Source organism: Candoia aspera, chromosome 18, assembly GCF_035149785.1.
Source record: "Candoia aspera isolate rCanAsp1 chromosome 18, rCanAsp1.hap2, whole genome shotgun sequence".
Lineage (NCBI taxonomy): Eukaryota > Metazoa > Chordata > Lepidosauria > Squamata > Boidae > Candoia > Candoia aspera.
In genome coordinates, this window is record NC_086170.1 from 4,370,783 (window position 1) to 4,391,633 (window position 20,851).

General features: G+C 50.3%; 1 protein-coding gene across 1 annotated transcript; it reads right to left on the reverse strand.

Annotated features, from left to right (window-relative positions):
- Window positions 1–11,874: 11,874 nt before the first annotated feature.
- On the reverse strand, window positions 11,875–20,774 carry LOC134506929 (tumor necrosis factor receptor superfamily member 1B-like). The gene is made up of 5 exons (XM_063317309.1): window positions 20,423–20,774; window positions 18,511–18,585; window positions 16,549–16,586; window positions 13,068–13,302; window positions 11,875–12,311 (listed from the first exon to the last, which is right to left on the reverse strand). Exons 2-5 carry the CDS (start codon window positions 18,569–18,571, stop codon window positions 12,034–12,036), a joined length of 612 nt encoding a protein of 203 aa, XP_063173379.1. The 5' UTR covers window positions 18,572–18,585; window positions 20,423–20,774; the 3' UTR covers window positions 11,875–12,033.
- Window positions 20,775–20,851: the final 77 nt, after the last annotated feature.

Genomic DNA, 20,851 nt, shown 5'->3' on the forward strand with positions numbered 1-20,851 from the left:
CCAGCGCCCTTCCTCTCTGGGAAACGTCTCCCTTCGGTCTCCCTCCCTTCAAGGCTCTCAGAGTCGCTACATTTGACTGAAGCAGCAGCCAGGGAAGAGGAGTGGGCACTGGGCGCCCGATGGGCATGGGGGATCGCAATCTCTTCCCAGGGAATATCCACGGCCAAATCATCTGGAACGCAGGAGGTCCAGGGCTGAATGTCCTGCCAGTCCTCAGCTATTCACGGGCCCCAGCCCCCTGCCTCCCCTTCCCTTGCCTGTAAACTCAGGCCCCCCGAGTTTGGCTGGAGCTGAAGTCCCATTCCCTGAATTTGGGAGAGTAACATTTTCGCCTTTGCAACGGTGGCTTTCTGCACAGTATTCAGATCTAAAGGCCCCTCGGTGGCGTTCATATATTGCGCAATGCTGAATGCTGAAGTGAAAATCATGAACTTTAGTTAAGCATCAAACTCTTATCCATACAAGGATGCTAACCTTAATGCTGAAGAATAGAACAGAGCTGCAGCAGAAGCCTGGGAAGATTTACTGATTGGCCAGTTTTACTGAGCGTTTCTAAAGTGCCCGATGAAATCAGTGAAGGATGGCTTCCCGTCCTGAGAGGTCGCCAGCTGTTGGGAGGGAAACGGCAATGCGGAATTAACTGGAATGTACAGATAGAGTCTAAAGGACTTTATCGCGTTTGCTACACTTAAAACACGGAACCCCGATTGCCACGTTTAACAATCCAAATACAAAGTATGTTTAATTTTAAAAAAAAAAACCCGAAAGGGCCTAATTTCAGTCTGCTCTTGACCTTCTGCAGAGCGATGGCTCATCCTCGTCTTGCAGACCTGATCGAGGAGAATGCTCTTCTCCATCGAGAAAACCGAAGGTTGAGAGAGGACCAGAGGAGGTGAGGAATTTCCAGACAGAAACCCTGACTTTCTCTTTCAGAACTTATTAACGGGGAGTCAAGACCATTTACAGGGTGCAGGAACAAATCAGTCCCTTTCCCAGCGGGGTTTGCGTCTCTTAAAACCTGCAAGGGTCTTCAAGGGCTTTCAGAGAACGTGCCCTCTTGTAGCTGCTGAAAGGGCAAGTTCTCCCATACCAGAGGAAGCGCCTTGGCCCGGAAGAAAAACACCTTTTCCTAAGGTTAGAAGAGAGGCCTAGGCTGCCACGTTAGAAATGCCAGCACTGCCTTTCCTTAAAAGCTAACGAGGAAGCCTGACAATCCCAGGTAACATTTCCGCCCACACAGAAATTCAGACTCCCCCGTCTGCCTGTGCGCATCGGAAGAGAGGGGACCAAGATTGAACCGTTCCGGTGAGGCTTTGGGAGAGAAGCTGGGCATAGCGATGGCTGAGTTTGTTTTACAAATGAAGCCCCTGATGGGGATGGCCAGGTTTGGGGGAGCAGTTGTGACCTCACACTGGCTCACCAGCAGGGCCTAACCCTCACCCTCAATGGAATCAGTAACGGGTGGGTTCCCATCCTAACCGATCGCCAGCTGTTGGAAGAGCAATAGCAACGCGGACTTAATTGACACGTAGAGAGAGATTCTAAGGGACTTTATCGAGTTTACCACATTTCATACACGGCAACACTGATTGCCACGTTCGACAATCCAAATACAAAGTGTCTTTAATTTTTTTTAATTTAAAGAAGTCTTGGTGATTCAAGTAAAAAATACTAAGGGGCCTAATTTCACTCTGCCCTTGATATTTTACAGAAAGACAACAGTGTTTTTAGAGATGTATCTATTAACACTGGAACTCCAGGATGAAAACCAGTTCCTGAAAGAGAGGCTGAGGAGGTGAGAAATTTTTTAATTACATCGCCTGGAAAAGAGTTGGGGGAATTTACATTTTTTAAATCCCGTTGCCTGGAACGTTCACGGCCAAGTCGTCCCTCGTTCAGAGACCCAGGGTTGCGCCTCCTCCTCAGCGAAGGGACCCACGCAGGGTCCTGCCCTGAGAAGCAGCTGCTCCCCCTTTCCTCAGCCCCAGCCAGACCACCACGCCCTGCTTGGGGCTGCATCCAGGTGCCCCCAGGAGGGTTTTGGAGCCCAGGTGGATCTGGTGGGGTTGAGCCCTGCTTCGGTTGCAATGGGGAACGGAGGTCCCAGCTTCTAGAGGCAGTTCAGCTGATGGAAGTAACGTGGGGAAGCCGTATGTCTCCCACGTGGAACATCAGGCTTGCCCTCTGCTCTCATCCGAAGGACCCCCCTCTGCCAGAGCCGCCCCTCTGGAGAGGCCCGACTTCCTGAGACTGACCCGCTGGGCAGAGGGAAGACAGCCATTCCCTGCATCTCTCCCAGACGGAGGGCCCTCCTTCGGTGGCTGTGTTTGGCCACCGCGCGCACTGTCTTTATGAAATAGATGAAAACGCTGATTTACTCCCAGGGTTGTTAGGCAAGGCCACGGGTCAGTGGGGAAGCCGGCAGGAAGCTGCCAGTCCCAGGCGGGCGAAGGGGCTACTGCCAGGCAGGGGAGGGAGCCAAGGGCTGCGTGTGGGTGCAGGGGAGGCCAGGGGCTGCCCGAGGGGACGTGAGAGGTGCCGCACGGGTCACGGGGGTGCAATCGCTGGCTGCTGGCATACGAAGGGCAAAATTGCCCCAATTAGAACACCCGTGCATGGCCTACGTGACTTTATGGGGTTTAGTGCGCTTTGCATTTGGACTGTCAGGTAGAACACTCCAAATACAAAGTATTTTTACTTTTTTGTTTATTTTAAAAAAAGCTTGGATGATTCAAGCAAAGAAACCGAGGGGGCTGTTTCACTCTGGCCCTCCTATTTTGCAGAAGCGACACAGTGATGTCAGCTCTGTGCTTCCGGGCAGAAGCGCTGCAGCGGGAGAACACGTCCCTCTGTGGACAGCTTCGCCGGCTGGAGGAACAGAACCGCCGGCTCCTCGGAGAAAATGCAGAGCGGAAGGAAGGGGCGAGCAGGTGAGAGATGCCTGAATGGCAGTCCTGAGACTTTTGCCACCAGAGATGTTGCCTGTGGTGAAGGCGGCGGCGGCAGCAGAACCGAGGGCAGTCCCGGGTCCCGGGGGGGTCGGAGGTCACGCGTCCCTTCACAGGTTGGTTAAAGAACCACCTTGGTAGGCTCAGAGAGCACCAAGGACTCCAAGTAGGCTGCTTTACATTGTAAGCTGTCCGGCCGTGCAACAGGAAAGCAGCTCGTCCCTCAAATAGGTCAGTCGCACCGTTGTCCCAGAGGATGGTTCAGGCCAGAGGAACGGGCACAAGAGTGGAAAATGCCGTTAATGCATTGCGGCTGACTGTTCGTGGGAGTCCATGGGGCCTTTCCATAGGGATGCATAGGCTGGGTCTTTCAACGTTTATCTGCTTTCAGGGCGACACTTTCCTGGCGTCAAAGCAGTTCTCCTTAGAGTTAACTAAGGATATTTTGCTATTGCCCGATTCGTATCGAACCTTCTGATTTTTACAGACTTGAAACAGAGAGCCGCAAAAAGGACAGACCGGGGGCACCCCCCCTGAGGACCCAGGGAGGGCTGGGAGCACCCACCGATCGCTTCCAGGATTTCGGAGACCAGCATGCTCGGCCGTCCACCTCGGGCATGGGAAGCAGCAGGGAGCGAGCCATCTGCGTGGCATCTGCTCGCTCCAAGAGCTGCTCGGAGCACGGATGGCTTCACGCGTCTGTGGCATCCGTGGGGAAGATGTGCATGTGGCTTCAAGAGTCCCTGGACAACCTCCTCTTGTCGCACTGCAAGCTGCCAGGGGCAATGGCCAACGGCATCACGCGTCTCTTCCACTGACAGGAGGGGGGTCGTGGCATTGTTGGCGACCTCGTTTCGTGGAGACCTCGGTTGGCCTGCAGACGCTTCGCCACCCGAAGAGGCAACGCCATCCGGGCCGGGGAGGGTGGGGTCTGCTCCCTGTTTGTGTGCAGCCGCTCGCCCTGCCGGTGGGGGGCAGTGTGTGGTGTCCTCCTGGGCAGCGCCTTGGTGAGGGCCATTTTCCGCCTGACCGTTTGCCTGGCGTTGGTCTCCGCTGATCTGGGCATCGCCTGGGGGGAATGGGGCGTCCCGGCCTCCCTGCTTCCCTCTCAGCTCCTTGGAATGGCCTGTGAATGGGGTTTGTCCCCACGTATCTGTTGGTGGCCGGTCTGTCTGAATGCCCAGTCCATCTTCTACGTCGAGGCCTTTGGTTTCCCGGAGGCACAGTGGTGGGGAGCTGACGGAGCTCATTCTGGAAATCAAGACCATTTCACTTGCCTTCGTTTCGGAACGGGTTATACGCTAAGAAGACTGTTTTACTGTTTATCGTATTTTAAGCATCCCACAAGTCCCTCAAGACGATGTGGCTCTGTGGCCAGGCCTGGGAGTCCCAGGGACATCTTGCAATGGCCCCCGACTGGGGTTAACACTGCGGCTATTATGTCGCCTAGCTGGGCAACGAAACGCCTGCAAGCCGGCCACCAAGCTCAGGGAGCCCCGAGGACGCCGCAGTTCCACCCTGAGCCACGGAGATTCTCTTCTGTTAAATTTCATTCTGGAAATACAGTAAAATTGTTTTATCCTATTTAACCCAGATTTGGCTCCGTATCTTTCTTGTGGAGCTCAGCCTACAAGGCGAGACAACCCATTCAGGAATGCTTCAAAGAGTTTCTAAACGTGGGGGGAAAAGCTTTAAATGCATGGAAGACTTAATCCAGGAGCAGCCAGTCCTAAGCAAACCGAACATTTTCACACTCAAGTTAAGCTCAGGGAAAATGTAAGGATAATTTCCAATCTACTAAGCAAAATATCCGATGGTTTGCCTAGTCTGGGAGGCAGAAATTGTTCAGCTGGTAACTCCAGAGACACAGCTGCCTCTTGGGACTAGATCCAGGATGTCTTTTCCTCCTGTGGTTTTCCTTATTTCCAAAATGAGGCCCTTAAAGCTGTAAACTGAAGATGAGATTGACCTGGATTGAACTGCGTTGCTTAAACCCTTGTGCTTTTTTTCTGCATGCCCACAGTGAGAACAACAATAAACAACTGGTAGCAGCAAAAGGAGGGAGGGAAAGACATTTTCAGCAGAAAAAGTGCAAAAGATGTAAAGATAGCAGCTTCCTTTCTCTCCTGCTTCTCTTCTCTTTTACCATCTCCTCCCCTTCATGCCGCAAACTGGGCCTCTGCTTCAACCATCTTAGGTTCTATCTATCTATCTATCTATCTATCTATCTATCTATCTATCTATCTATCTATCTATCATCTACCTACCTACCTACCTACCTACCTACCTATCATCTATCTATCTACTTCTAGCACATATCATGAAGATGGGTCAGTCTTCCATTTTAAGAGCCAATGTCCTGAGTTCTTCATAGAGGAATGGGATTTGGCCCACTTAGCTAGACTAATAACAAGATTTACACAAGCCATTTTCACTGAGGCGCTGCTGTGCCAGGTTCCCACCAACGGTTGGTGGATCTGATCTTCTGCTTCCAGCTTCTTGGCTGTGCAGACCCCTTCCACGCCGAGCCTCAGCCACCTCAGAGCGAGCCAGATGCAGCTGCATCTCCAAATTGTCTATCTAAAGTATTAACACAAAAGCACACTCATAAACAACACTCAGAAGGGCACGGAATGCAGCTTCCTGAGAATCTCACAGTGTTCGTTACATTTAAAAACAGGCACCTTTGTTGTGTAGCTCAAGTAGGTGGCAATGCTGAGCTGACCTGTGTTGATCTAAGCTAAGCAGGGCCAGGCCTCGTTAAGAGCTGGCCGGGAGACTACCAGGAAAAACATCCTACAAGAAGGCAAAATATAGTTGCCCAACTCGGAGGAGTTTTTAACCTTTACTTTGCCATGTAGGGAATGTACCTGCCAAAATATTGGAATCTGGACTTGAACTTCATTGGTGGTCTTTAACACCACTGGTACAAGAAGTGTGCCAGCTTTGCATTTTCAAGTTGAATTCATGAGAGTACACAGCCCTGCCGTACTGCTTGCCCAATCTTAAACCAGTCCGTTGTTCCGTGGTCTGTTCTTACTGTTGCTACTTGGTCGTTATACAGATTCCTCAGGAGGCAGACAAGATGACTTGGTATCCCCATACCACTAAGAACTTGCTACAATTTGTTATGGTCCACACAGTCAAAGGCTTTAGAATAGTCAATAAAACAGAAATAGATGTTTTTCTGAAACTCCCTGACTTTTTCCATTATCCATCGGATATTGGCAATTTGGTCCCTAGTTCCTCTGCCTTTTCTAAACCCAGCTTGTGCATCTGGCAATTCTCGCTCCATGAATTGCTGAAGTCTACCTTGCAGGATCTTGAGCATTACCTTACTGGCATGTGAAATGAGTGCCACTGTTCGATAGTTTGAACATTCTTTAGTGTTTCCCTTTTTTGGTATGGGGATATAAGTTGATTTTTTCCAATCTGATGGCCATTCTTGTGTTTTCCAAATTTGCTGGCATATAGCATGCATTACCTCGACAGCATCATCTCGCAAGATTTTGAACAGTTCAGCTGGGATGCCGTCGTCTCCTGCTGCCTTGTTATTAGCAATGCTTCTTAAGGCCCATTCAACCTCACTCTTCAGGATGTCTGGCTCTAGCTCACTGACCACACCATCAAAGCTATCCCCAATATTGTTATCCTTCCTATACAGGTCTTCCGTATATTCTTGCCACCTTTTCTTGATCTCTTCTTCTGTTAGGTCCTTGCCATCTTTGTTTTTGATCATACCCATTTTTGCCTGGAATTTACCTCCAATGTTTCTAATTTTCTGGAAGAGGTCTCTTGTCCTTCCTATTCTATTGTCTTCTTCCACTTCTGTGCATTGCTTGTTTAAAAATAATTCCTTATCTCTTCTGGCTAACCTCTGGAATTTTGCATTTAATTGGGCATATCTCCCCCTATCACTGTTGCCTTTTGCTTTCCTTCTTTCTTGGGCTACTTCTAGTGTCTCAGCAGACAGCCACTTTGCCTTCTTGGTTTTCTTTCTTTGGGATGTATTTTGTTGCCGCCTCCTGAACAATGTTGTGAACTTCTGTCCGTAGTTCTTCCGGGACCCTATCTACTAAGTCCAGTCGCTTAAATCTATCCGTCACCTCCACTGCATATTCCTTAGAAATATCAGTGAGCTCATACCTAGCCAATCTGCGGGTCTTCCCTAATCTCTTTAGTCTGATCCTAAATTGTGCAAGAAGAAGTTTGTGATCTGAACCACAGTCAGCTCCAGGTCTTGTTTTTGCTGACTGTACAGATGCCCGCCACCTTTGGCTGCAAAGGATGTAGTCAATCTGATTTCGCTGTTGTCCATCTGGTGAAGTCCATGTATAAAGCCGTCTCTTAGGTTGCTGGAAGAGAGTGTTTGTTATGCAGAGTGAGTTGTCTTGGCAAAATTCTATCAGCCTACGTCCTGCTTCGTCTTGTTCTCCCAGGCCATGGTTACCTGTAATTCCAGGTGTCATTTGACTCCCGACCTGAGCATTCCAGTCTCCTGTGATGAAAATAACATCGCTTTTAGGCGTGTTGTCCAGGAGGTGCTGCAGATCCTCATAGAACTGCTCTACTTCAGCTTCTTCAGCATCTGTGGTTGGGGCATATACTTGGATCACCGTGATGTTAGATGGCTTGCCCTGAATTCGAATTGAGATCATTCTATCATTTTTCGGATTGTATCCAAGCACTGCTCTAGCCACTTTACCATTAATTATGAAGGCTACTCCATTTCTTCTGTGGTCCTCTTGTCCACAGTAGTAGATCTGGTGGTAATTTGATGTGAAGTGGCCCATTCCAGTCCATTTCAGTTCACTGACGCCCAAAATGTCTATCTTTAATCTTGACATCTCACCAATAACCACATCCAATTTGCCCTGGCTCATAGATCTTACATTCCAGGTTCCGATGGTGTGTTGATCCTTAGAACATTGGATCCGCTGTTCACCACCAGCACCGTCGGCCGCTAGCCGTCCTTTCGGCTTTGAGCTAGCTGCGTCATCATGTCTGGGGCTAGTTGAACTCATCCTCTGTTCCTCCCCAGTAGCATTTTGACCATCTTCCGACCTGGGGGTCTCATCTTCCAATGGCATACCGACAGATCTCTGGTTGTACTGATCCATTGAGTTTTCACGGCAAGAGTACTGGGGTGGGTTCCCCAGGGATCGCATTCAGTCTGACCTCTCTGCCGTGACCTTCCCGTCTTGGGTGGCTCTTCACGGTTTAGCTCCTGGCGTCACTGAGGTACGCACGACGAGGTCACGATCCTTTGCTGAAGTCATTCCCTGTAAAACCTGCAAAAAACGACGATTATTTTATTGGGACGTAATAAGGCAAGTCCATAAATGTCCTGACAAACCCTATCGCTCAAAGGACATTACACGGATTGTGGCTCATATTTCATGCTAGGAAAAGGCGGAGCCTCCCCAACGGACGACGCCCCCCGCGGGCGTCGCCAACGGCTCTTCCCGCCAACGCCTCCGCGCGCCCTTTATCACTTCGGCCGGCCTGCTCTTCTGCGCGGGAGCCAATCGCCTCTCCCGCCTCCTTCCTCGCGCGCTGATAGGCGGGGCTGCCTCTGCCTCCTGCCTGTCTCCGCCCTCCCCCCCTCAGACCCCGCCCCCGCCCTGACTCCGCCTTCAAAGATGCTAATTTCCAAGCGGGATTCCCGCTCCTCCCTCGCGGTTTATGCGGCGCGGATGATCTCCCTTCATGTCCATACACGGAGCGGATCCCACGTCCTGTGCTCCGTTCTCCTTTTGTGCCCCTTTTGTGCCCCTTCCTAAGCAAGCAAAGGGGCTCAGTCGAGTCCGCCGAAAGGGCGCCCGACACTGCAGGGCCGGCTTTTCCTCCTCACTCCCCGGGAAGAAAGGAGAAGGGGAAAGACGCCGAGCGCTCCGGAGCTCCGGCGGCGGGAAGCGAGCCGCGCCCGCCCCAGCCTGGGCTCGGGGAGGGGGAGAGCACGGCCGACGGGAGAGGGAAGCGCCGGGGAAGGCGGGCGCGGGGCGGGGGGAAGAGGCCCGGCCGCCTCGCAGGGGGGCGGGACGAAGCCGGGAAGAGCCACGGCCGGTCCCTCCACGCCGCCCCCCCCTCCTCACAGAAGCGGAGCGGCAACGGGCCCCGGGGAGCGAGGGAGCGAGGGAGGGAGGCGGCGCGGCCGAGGGGGTGTGTGTGTGTGTGTCTGAGTGAGAGAGAGAGAGAGAGAGAGAGAAGAAGGGGGGGACAGGGCGGCGCCCCCCCCTTCCCGAGAGCTTTTGCGGGAGCGGAGGCGAACGCCGCCTGCTGCTCCTCCGGGCCTCCCCCCACCCACGGCCCCTGGGAAACCCGGGGTCGCCGCACCGGCCCCGCTCCCTACCTGCGACGCAGCTCGGGCGCGGCGGCGGCGACACGCGGCGGCGGCCTCGCTGGAACTGCCGGCCGGCGTCAGGTCGAGCCCCGACGACGCAGCTCGGCCGGCGGAGCGCCGAGCCACGGATCGGCCCGAGCGCCCGCCCCGCTGGGGAGGCGTGGCGAAGGAGAGGGCGGCGGCCGGGCGGCGCGTGGGGGCGTGGCTCCCCGCGGCGCGAGGCGTGAGCGTGCTCCGGGAGGGGGCGGCGTCGAGCCACGCTCGCCCGGGCGGTCCTGGGATGGGGGACCACCAGGAGATCGCAGGGGGGCGGGAGAAGCGGCGGGAGGGAAGGCTGCTGGAAAGCGCTCGGCATCGCAACCAAGACAGTTATACCACCACCACCCAGGAGGGGCATTATTAGCGTTGCCTCCGAGTTGGTGCCTCCTGGGTTGCGAAGGGCAGGGCAGTGGGGGCTCGGCGGCCCTTCAGTTCCGGAGCTTGAGCCCTGTTCACCCAGGCTGGGAGGAGAGAGACTCCAGTGACGTCTGGAGCAACAGAGGTTCACCAGGCCTGAAAACGGGGAGTTTGAATAAACATGTGCAGGAATCATCATCAGTCCATTAATCATGTTTCATTGAATAACCCATGATTGGTTGGGTTCACAACATGCAAAGTGTAGCCTTAGTCTGTGGCCGCAGCAAGAGGTGCGTACTTCAGGGTAGGCGAAGATGCCTAGGTGTGGGTGACGCTCTCCCGAGATCTGGGAGTCCTTTTTTGGTCTAAATATGAGATGTGCCTCGTATGCTAAACTGTGGATTGATGGACCGTGGTTTATTGAATGAACCCCAATTGGTTTGGTTCGTGTGCTGTCAGATCCTCAGAGCCCCTCAAACGCCTTACGGCTTTTGCAATGTGTGAATCCAACCGTCTATTGCGGTGAAAAACACCCCAAAGCAGTTCTTACATCAGGCTCAGCCACTGGTCGCATCTGCAGGACTCACATGGATAGTCTCGGGTAGCATTTGAACCTTGGGAGAAATTGTCATCAACGCAAAGTATCTTAGCCATAGATTACCTGAGAATAAACTAGAATAGTACAGCAGAGCAGTGTTTCTCAACCTCGGCAACTTTAAGATGTGTGGACTTCAACACCCAGAATTCCCCAGCTGGCTGGGGGTTTCTGGGAGTTGAAGTCCACACATCTTAAAGTTGCCGAGGTTGAGAAACACTGCAGTACGGTATTCTAGTTAAAGGGACAGTAACTTAGCTTCTCTTTAGTCTCCCATTTCATTGGAACCTGCAAGAGAGGGTTACTTTGAAGATTTTTTTTTCAATCTGTAGCTACTAAAACAATTGCCTAAAGCATCTGCAAAAATCACATCAAATCTGCAGCCTCATTTGGACAGGCTGGAAGATCAGCTGAGAGGAACAACACTGACCTAGAGCCAGCAGCGTGAGACAGCTGCGAAAAAGGCTAATGCAATTCCGGCTGCAGTAGAAGAAGGATGTCATGTGAAGGACGTCATTATTTCCCACTACTGGAGCCCTGCCCTGGAGGGTGGGTGTGTCTATTGGAAATGAAGTGCCTTTGTGCTGTAGGAATTCATAACGCAAGATGGAAACTTGATCACATTGTCTGTAGGCAATAGTTTTCTCCTGTGCCATAATCCAACACCGACATCTGGATTTCTGTAATTTGACAAGCCTGTTTGCCTAGCATCCCTTCCAACACACTTGGCTGAATCCTGAAGGCTTAATTTGTTTCTAAAAACACAGCCTGCCTGCTCAAATTGGGAATGCGACACAGTTATGCCAACTTTCGAAAACCTGGGAGCATTTATCCATCAGCCACTCAGGATAATTCAGAGACAAAGCTGGCATATTGCAGCAGGTAAAATACTGTGCATTTGAAAACAACACAAAAAGAAAAACAAAGCAAAATGTGCAGATTTTGTTCTGAAATCTTTGCAAGCAGAAAATTCTGTCCCTTAAGGAGCTAGTTAGAAGCTGAAACAGGACAACCAGAAGTGTTTCGGTCTCCCAAATTGTCTTCTTTGAAATATTAGGACTTTATTCAGCAACAGTACAAAATTAGGGGAGAGAAGAATTGTAAGAAAACCTTGGCTGCCAGCTTGGCTGCAAAAATCTGGGCAGCCATGAGGTGCGGCAGAGAGGGACATCTAGGGGTTGTTTTGGACTTTGCTATTGTGACTCTGGTAGCCCTAAACTCAGATGACAAGAGATTTTGGGGAAAAAGTGCATTTTAGGACTGTTTTTTAAGAATTGTTGTAAATCATCCCTTCCGATTGGGGACAATTATGCCCTGAATTCAATTACTGTATACCCGTGATGCTTTGGGGTTTTGGATGATGACTGAAAATCCAGCTACTTTCAGACCGACGAGTTCATCAAAAGCCGTCTCTCTAAAACCAAAGGGAAGATTAAGCCGAAAAATCCGGTCTCTGCCCTTGACGTGCCCACCCCCGCTCCCCGGTCTGCATCAAGGTTCCCCAAATTCTCCCCAGAGTATTGAGGGTGGCTCCTGAGCATCAAATGCTTTCCTCACCCCCAAATCAAGAAACAGGGTGGTAAGCAAAAACCGTCACTCTGCTGCGCTGTTCCTTAGGACGATTTTTTGGTTTTGTTTCACAAGCTTCATTTCTGCCGGAGTCCTTTATGGAATTGCCCGAGCCACTTCCGTGGCAAAGCAAAAGTCGCTTCCTGGGAAGCCATCCGTGGCAGCCGGGTGGCCCTTCCCGCTCACGAGGCCTTTGTGCCCATGTCCGGGATGCTCAGCGGAAGGGGCTTCTCCCCGCTGGGGTCAAAGAAGTCCGCACTGTCCTCGACTTCCTCCGCAATTTGCCCTCCCGATTCTCTCTTCGTTGTGGTTTCTTCCTGCGACAGGGGGAGGTCCGCCCGGTCCCCGGGCTCAGCAGTGACCGGGCTGTTTGGGGCTGGGGGCCACAGGTCGTGGCCCGAATTGCAGATGCTGACGACACAGCTCACGTTGACGTGTGTTTTCCCACTTCCGGAAACCCCTGTTGAGAAAGGGAATAAACTGTTGGAAGCAGAAGGCTTACGAACCACAGTGGCCATTTTAGGTGTATCCACTGTGCCAAAAGCGGGCAATCCTTGCCTAGAACGTGGGCACACGCAGAGAGGGGCAGACACCTTCAAGTCGGCAGGGAGGTCCTACCATACATACAACCATACAACTGCCCAGAGTCCCTCCTTGCAAGGGAGATGGGCAGTGATCAAATTTGATAAATTAAAAAAACAAAAAAATAAAAATAAAAAATACATGCCGGGTGCCAGCTGCCTGAATTTTGATCATGTGACCGCGGGGATGCTGCAACGGTCCTAAGCGCGAGGACCGGTTGTAAATATTTTCCAGCGCTGTCATAACTTCGGACAGTCACTAAACAAATGGTTGTAAGTCGAGGACTACCTGTATATTATTCTGTTGGTCTCCCTTCCCCAGGCTATGCTGTTTCAGCTGTGCCAGCCTACAGTGCCAACTGTGGCCGGCCAGCCCGCCTGGACCCCTTGCTGAAGATTCTAGGACGGTGTTTCTCAACCTCAGCAACTTTAAGGCATGTGGACTTCAACTCCCAGAATTCCCCAGCCAGCAAACTCCCAGCAATGGGAATTCTGGGAGTTGAAGTCCACCCATCTTAAAGTTGCTGAGGTTGAGAAACACTGTTCCAGGAGCTGCACTGGCTCGGCCCTGCCTGCTGTGACTTGGCGCTGGAGAAATGGAGCTGCCCTCCGATCCGGCCCCGCCAGGATCTTACTTGAGTCTGCTCTGCTATAGCACGGCCTGTCGTTTAGCGGCAGAGATCTCTGTTGAATGCTGCCCGCTTCCACCTTGGACGCACTTCCCTCGCTGGTTTCGCTGCTTTTGTCGGACCCGGATGAGCTGTCCAAAATGCTGGAGGTGGATCTCTGCAAGAGGCTGTCCTTCTCCTGCCCCAGGGCCCTGGGATCCTGAGGCCATTTGCCAGGAAGCTTTTCAGAAGACGGGAATGGCTGGAAGAGATGGACAGAGCCAAAGGGTGAAGCGTCTTTAAGAGATCTGCCAGGACCCCAGGCCAAAACACTGCGGCAACCGGAAGTGTTGGGCTTCAACGCCATTCTTTATGCATTGCAGTGACCACAAAACATGAATAAGTCCTGTGCCTGAGTGACTCTGTTTTCCTTCTCCCTCCCCCTCCTCTTTTCCTCCAAAACCGTCTTTTGAGAAAGTAAGGCTGAGGGCTGGGACCGTCTACTTTTGATTCACTGCTAAGGGGAGCAGGTTCGCAATGCTCTTAATAACTGCACGCACTGCTGGAGGGCTGGTGAAGGCTGTATCACAGGACTGGACGGTTACCCACCCCAAAGGAAGAGCTGCAGGGACATTATGTGATGATTTATTTATTTCATTGAATTTGCAGTGGCTGCCCACTCCCCCTTCGCTTTTCTTTTAATATCCACACGAAGGCCATTCGTTGGCACAGGGTTAATTAAGTATGATGGTGGTGCTGATGGTACTCAATGGCCCTGGGCCAACCAAGCGATGCTTTCTATGCCTGGAGGCTGTGGGGGTCTGGAGGGGAAAGAGCAGGCTTTGACTTAACCATAGCAAGACCAAGTGGCTGGGGGGTCCCCCCCACCCCAGATCCAGATCTGGAGAACTTCCATCCTTGGTTCTGGGTGGTTCTTGCACCCCCCCGCAACTGGGGTCCTCCTGGACTCAGGACTCCTGATTGAAGAGCAGATGGCAGCTGTGGCCAGCCGAGCTTCTGCTCAACTCCATCTTGTGTGCCAATTGCACCCGTTTTTGGATCAGGAGGACCCACTTGTAGTCCCCCATGCATTGGTCACATCCCAGTTGTACTTCTACAATGTGCTGTACACAGGGCTGCCCTTGAGGACCATCCAGAAATGCAAGCAGTCCAGAAGGCAGCAGCGCCAGTAATTATGGGCACACCTGGGCACTCCCAGGTAATCCCATTAAGATGCACACCAGTTGCTGCGCTGGCTCCCTGTCAGGATGCTGGTTATCATCCACAAGGCCGTACATGGCAGAGGGGCACATGGTTTTCTGGACTGCCCCCTCCTAGTCCGTCTCACTAAGTTGCCCAGGGTGGGCATGCTCCAGGTCCTCTCTCTGAGGAAGGGTCATCTACTGGGACTTTTCTCTGTTGCTGCAGCTTTGGGACTAGGTGGCCCTGATCCTTCTGGCCTTTGGTAGAGCTGGGAAGAACTTGCTTTTCCCCCGTGCCCTGGACCAGGATGGCATTTGAGCTCATCATTTTGGGAGATGGCGTGATCGTTATACCCAGCTTTGGCTTATGTGCTTGCTATATTTTGTTAATTGGGTTTTTTATTTTGATTTTTTTTTTTAATTATTGATATACACCACCCAGAGTCAACTATGAGTTAGGCAGCCTTATCAATATCTGAATAAGTAAATAAATATGAATAACTGTGAAACAAATTGCTGTTACTCTTCCTGTCCATCAAAAGGTCCTCCCATTCCTCAGCAGTTAATAATCAGGGAAAAATAATTTAAAATGGAATCAAGGACACCATCGTGGTGTACCCAATACATCACTTGCTTGAGTTGTGGAAAAAAAGATGTAAGAGGAAAACTAAGTGGGTGGCAGGGCGATTAAAATGAAGAAATTCCCCAGGCAAAGTCTGGGTTAGGAATAAACAGTGGAGCAGAAGAGAAAATCCATCTTCATCACCTGCGGTCCTTGGACAAGATGTTGGATGAACTTCAGCCTCCATCTGGACTGTGTTGGGGAATTCCACCTATCTTTCTACAAGCCATGATGGGCTGGTTTGCCTCCTTCTGGCTTGGATGGTTGTGTGATCCAGCTAAAATGATTTGCAGATTCTGTTTTTACAGGCATCTGCTGTCTCTTGCTACTGAAAGATGAAGGGAAACTTCTGTGTGGTTTGTTGTTTTTACTAAAAAGTGTAAGTGTAGGTGCAATTGGTATTTCCATTTCTTTTTTTTTGCTTCTGGGAGCTGCTGCTATTTTTTAAAATCTAGATTTGTCAGCATGCAGGCGTGGCTGTGCGTGTGTGTTCACCACAGCTGCTGACACAGCAAATCTGCCAAACAATTCAGACTACTGGATTCACCCATCCCACAAGGTCGTTGTTGTTTTTTGGCACCACTGGCAGGGTTCATACAACACTGACATCTGAGTGAACAAGGCCGCACTGCTTTATTCAGCATCAAATAAACCGTGGCTTAACGTCATCGTAGCTTGGTTCACGCAAGAGGCTGAGGCAATGGCCAGATCTGAAAGGCAGTAGCTATCCAAGCCCATTTTAGCCTTGTCCGGCATATTGGGGGAACCCAGCTCTTTGGTAAACCAAGATTCAAACAAATCATAGGCTTAGCATGATGGGTGAACTCAGTCTCCTGACCCTCACGTCTTCAGAGGCCCCTGGGCATCCCAGTGTCTGCAGAGCATGGAAAAGGAAGAGGGCACCTTCCTTTCCCCATGGAAATAAAATGCTTCTGCATCTCCCCCCCAGATGTGGAAATACGAAGCCAAGATGTCAGGCTGGGGGGCAAAGATCTCTACACCCACAGGAGGTGGAATGAAAGAGTAATTTGCATTTTATTGACCCCAACCCAGAAAGCTTGCTCTAGCGTAACCCCACAGAGGTTAATATGTAGCCAAGATGCTTAGCGTTATCTGCACTGGCAGGGGCCATCCCAGAATCACATCAGGTCACATCCCAACGCAACTTGCAGAAAAGGTATTGCGGTTTGTCGTCTGCTAAGGCTAGCTTGGTGTCGCATTTCACAGTAACTTGTTATGTTGCAAGCTGCCACGCGCCTAGACAACTTCCTGCACAGCTGATGGAATAAAATATATAAACCTCCAGCAGATGCATGCTGGGAATTTCCATGAGATCTGTTGACTAGCCTGCCTTTAGCCAGGAACTGCTACACACCAGAATTGCTGCCTTTGCACAACCCGCAAAGCTACAAAAAGGCAAAAGGCAGTAGACTTCAGTCAGGGGTGCCTGCAGGGCATGGCCGAAAGGTCAAGGTGGCCATCCCAACGGTACCACTGAAGCCCTGCCTGGTCTGTATGTGTTGTGCATAAAAAATACGCAAGCTTTGTTCGCACCCTATCTTGACTTTGTGGCCATACTCTGCAGACACCCCTGGGTCACCCTCTGCCTGTGGGCATGCTTGGGAAGGGGGGCAAGCAGTGGGTTCCCCACTTTCCAGATCCTGATGAAGAGGTCAACGCTCACCTGTTTTTTCTTGTCCCACACGGGAATACAGTTCTGGGCTGCCAGAGAGAAAATTAAAAGTTCAAGTCAGCATTGATTGAAAAAAAAAATTGAGGTCCCCAATTAGAGACCCCTCTTTTAGTCTACCCAACATCCCCCCTTCTTTCAGGAGAATTACTTTGTGGCTTCCGATCAGCCTGACCATCACTGACTGAAGGGATGATGGGATTTGCATTCCCACATGTTTAGGGGACCTCAACTTAAGGGGAAATTAGTTTAACAGAATCTGTGGGAAAAGATGGAATTAATTTATAGGAATACTTTGTTAAGTAATTGTTTATGGTTGGCTATCTTTGCTGGCTTAATTTTGTTTACAAAAGGCAGGACGGTAAATTCCTCGGAGTTGGTCGATGGAATAAAAACTAACAAAAGAGATCAGTTTGGAAAGATATGATTTTATCCTTCCATAACAGATTTTTTAAAATCCTACCCTTTTAGGAGGATGTCTCTGCTAGGAAAACAACGACCACTCTCGGCTAGGTCAAAGGCAAGACCAAGCCAGTTTTTGAGCTTTTGAGAAGGTCCGTAACAAGGGTATGTTCCTTCGGGCATCACTAGAGCTGTTCCCAGGGCTGCTAGACTACAACTTGAACCATCACCCCTCCCTGTTGGCCCTGCCGGCTGGGTGGGGGGAGTAGCCTCCAGATTTCATGTCCCTGGAATCGGGGATCTCAGTCTGGGAGGCTACAGGTAGGCATCATCTCTTGGGGGCCATGAACACATTTGAAGCTTGGAGCACATGTGCCAGACTGTCAGCCTTCCCAGATAGACCAGACAGGCAACCCGACCAGATGAGCTAATTCTTCTTTATTGTAAATCTTGCAAATCTGAAAGGACAATTCCACCCCCCGTCTCCTTTACAGCCCGAGAAACTAGGGAGGGTCCCTTCTGAGCCTCTTGCCCATCCCGCTATCCAGCAGTGGGCCATGCCCTCTCTTATCTGACCGTTCCCTAGGCAGTGTCTCTTCACCCATCTCCCAAGGTCATTCCCACATACCATTACAGGTTCTTCTACCCTATAGCCCCCCAGAATTTTAAAACTCCTAACAGTCAAAGCTTTCTGGGTGATTTACAGTAAACTTACTAAAAAAAACCCCAGGAGGAATAAAAACACACAATAAAATCCAATAAAATGCAAAATAAAACACCATACAAGGCAGTCATTCAACCTAAAACATTACGAAGCCTGGGCCAATAGAAAGGTCTTCTCCTTGCCCCAAAACGATGCTAAGGGGGGTACCAGCTGAGCCATGGTAGGGGAAGCCAGTCACAAAAAAAAAGCCACTTTCGTAATCTAATGCAGGAGGTTTTTATGCAACCCCTTAACTTTCTCTGGGTAGAAGGCTGAACTTGCAAATGAAACTGTGGGTGGCCACCACCTCCCACTCTTATTCTGCAGGCCTCAGGGGTCCATGAGCAGAATCCGGGTGATCCTGGAACTGCACCCTGGTCTTTGCAGCAAGTCTGCTCTCCGTGGCAGGCGTTTGAAAGTATACAAATGAAAGTTATCCTTGAGAGAGCGAAAAACCAGCTTCATCTTAAAGGCAGCCTGTCCAGACTAGGAGGAAGATTGAAAAATGACCTGCGGAAGGCCGTGGCTTGTCCGAGGGGGCTGATTTTGCAGCTCAGTTGCCCAGTTTTGAAGAGAAAATATAGTTTTCTGCCACAAAGCGGGACAAGGCAGTTAAAAGGGTGCTGGGGAGAGAAACATACGCAAACTTCAGTTTGGTTCTACCGTGGCTCCAAAAATGGTGGCGCTTTTATTTATTGCATATTTAGGGTCTTTTGAGTTAACTTTGCTCCAGGTTCTGAGCCCAAGGACCAGTTTTTTTGCAATATCAATTTATTTATTCAAAACCATAACAATAGTTTAATAACCAGCCAAGAGAATCCTTCCATTCTGCTGTTTCAGGCCCAACTTACCACTTTTTCTAAATACAATGAAGCAGACTATGACTCCCAGCAGTAACGGAATAGCGGTCATGCCAGCAATCCGGCCTGGAAGGAAAACCAAAGGGCAGAAATGCGCAGTTAGAAGGACCAAGCGATGCTAAGAAATCGCAACTTTGGTCTCCCCCTCCCTGCCAGGAAACCTTGAGGCGGAGAGATCTGGAAACTTTGCACTCACAAAAAAGAAAGTGCTTGCAGCGGGGAAAATTGGGTTAAAAACAATGGAAATTCTGAGGGCTGATCGGGGTCATTGCTGTGGTACTGTATCTAGGCTGTGAAAAATCCAGACAGCCACTAGATGGAAGCAGAGATACAATCGTTCTTTGTTTCCATCTTACGTTGTCCTGATTTCTGCAGCCCAGTTCTGGTATCTCTAGAACTGAGCTCTATAACACATCCTCACCCAACCAAACAGTTTATTTTTTATTCTATTGTTAGGATCATTTGTTCCGAGGAAGTGTTCCTGGGCCAAATATGGGCTGTTGGATGCAGTGACTGCAATCCAGGGCATTCCGTGGTGGAGTTGCCGATGGCTGGCAATGCATCCAGGTCTTCTCCAACCTGACCATGGGTGAGAATCACCTTGAGGAAGAGGAGGAACAGCCACAGCCAAGGCAACCGTCAGAGAAGAGGAATCTCAGTCCAAAGCAGGATTGGGGAATTTGAGAAATCTCTCCAGTCCTCTTGAATATAAAGATTGGGAGGGGAGAGGTGCATTCAGATTTACAAGAATGATGTCAGACCTCCAAGGTAGACCAGACTAGGACGCCAGAGTTATGAATGCCAATACTACTCTATTATAAGGTTACCGTAACGGATTCTTGCAAGTCAGAATGCGCCTCCCCTCTCCGGCCTTTATCTTCATGAGAACTAGGGAGGGTGATGTTTGAGACGCTTTCTCGGATTGCATTTCTGCCCCAGACTCAGATTTCTCTTGTCTGACCATTGCCTTGGTTGCAGCTCTTCCTCTTGTTCCTCAAGGTGATTGTCACAGTCCATTACACCTTGAGATGCCAGTGACTGAACCAGGGGCCTTCTACATCTAAGAGCTATGGAGTCCCTATTGATGCTAAGAAACTGCCTTAGAACTGCTGGAGGTCCCAGCAAATCAGCATGCCTCATTAGCATGTGGATGAGTTCGCTCTAGGATGCAAATTCTCTTTGTGCTTCTGGAGGAAGCTGCTTGTTGTCCCTCCCACATTCCTCAGTTTTACCTCCTTCTATCATTAGGGAAAAAGCATGCTTTAGCAGCTCCTTCCATCTCTGGGGGCCATACTTGGCTCTAGTCAGGAGGTTCCCCCTTTCTCCATGCAGCCTTCAGCAGCAATGAGGGCTGAGGGTCAATTCAGTTTAGGGAAAAGAAAGAAGCATGGGAATCATCATTTTTATTCTGAATGGATGTAACTGGACCAAACAAACTCTTTGCTTACTTTTGAACCTACTTTGTCTAAGTGTGTAATTCTTTATGATTGGGTGGGCTAAGTGTGTAAGATCAATAAGCTATATTTCTCTAACATGCTCATTAATGCTATTTTAGATAATACTCTTTTTCTGTGCGCATCTTTCGCTGTGTTAAGCTCTGCTCCATTCAGTGGTCCTAGCTGTCCACTAATGGCTTCAAGACAACCCACCAATGCATCTCGGCGGTGAAGAACATGTAGCTGTTGAACTCCACCAGGCAGGGATGATGGAAGCTGGAGTTCCATTGCTAGAGGGTTCGAATCCTGAAGGCTGGCAGATGATCTGCAGGTATCTTTCTCATCCCTCCCTGTAGATGTCGGGGACCTTCTGCGTGACAAGCAGAAGTTCTTTCTCTAAACTAAACCACCTTTCTCTAGACAGAATGAAGACACCCAACTTCACAATTTTATTCCCTCTTGCTCACCAGGGTCTGCTGTCTGATCCTGCTTGACGCGGAGGGTTGGGCTTCTGGTACCAGTGTGCCACGGGGGCGTTGGACTCTTTGTCGTGGTTTTGAGGTGCGGAGATGTTCGGAGGTCAACGTGCCCACCCGAAGTATGACAAATGGTGTTGCTGGAGCTGTTCCCGGGGACGAGCACCGAATCACAGCTGTAGAGAAGAATGACCAAAACGAACGAGTGAGAAACGCAATCTAACTTCTGGCGCTTCCAGACAAAGTATCTGTTGTGCAAACGAGAATTTTTTATGACACACCTTCCACCCTTTTTCTTAGAAAAGAAACGTGATTTAATGTTTATTAAGGTGCTCAAGGAGTTTTCAGGGTGTTTCTAGGTACTGCATCTAGAAGTCAACCTCCCTTCGGATGCAGGGCCTTTTTTTTTTGGCATTTCTA

Coding starts and splice junctions, on each gene's coding strand:
- LOC134506929 (XM_063317309.1), bottom strand. CDS start 18,571: ATGACCGCTATTCCGTTACTGCTGGGAGTCATAGTCTGCTTCATTGTA. Junction 16,587..18,510: donor CATTGTATTTAGAAAAAGTG/GTAAGTTGGGCC, acceptor TCTCTCTGGCAG/CCCAGAACTGTATTCCCGTG. Junction 13,303..16,548: donor TGTGGGACAAGAAAAAACAG/GTGAGCGTTGAC, acceptor CATCTCTTCCAG/CCATTCCCGTCTTCTGAAAA.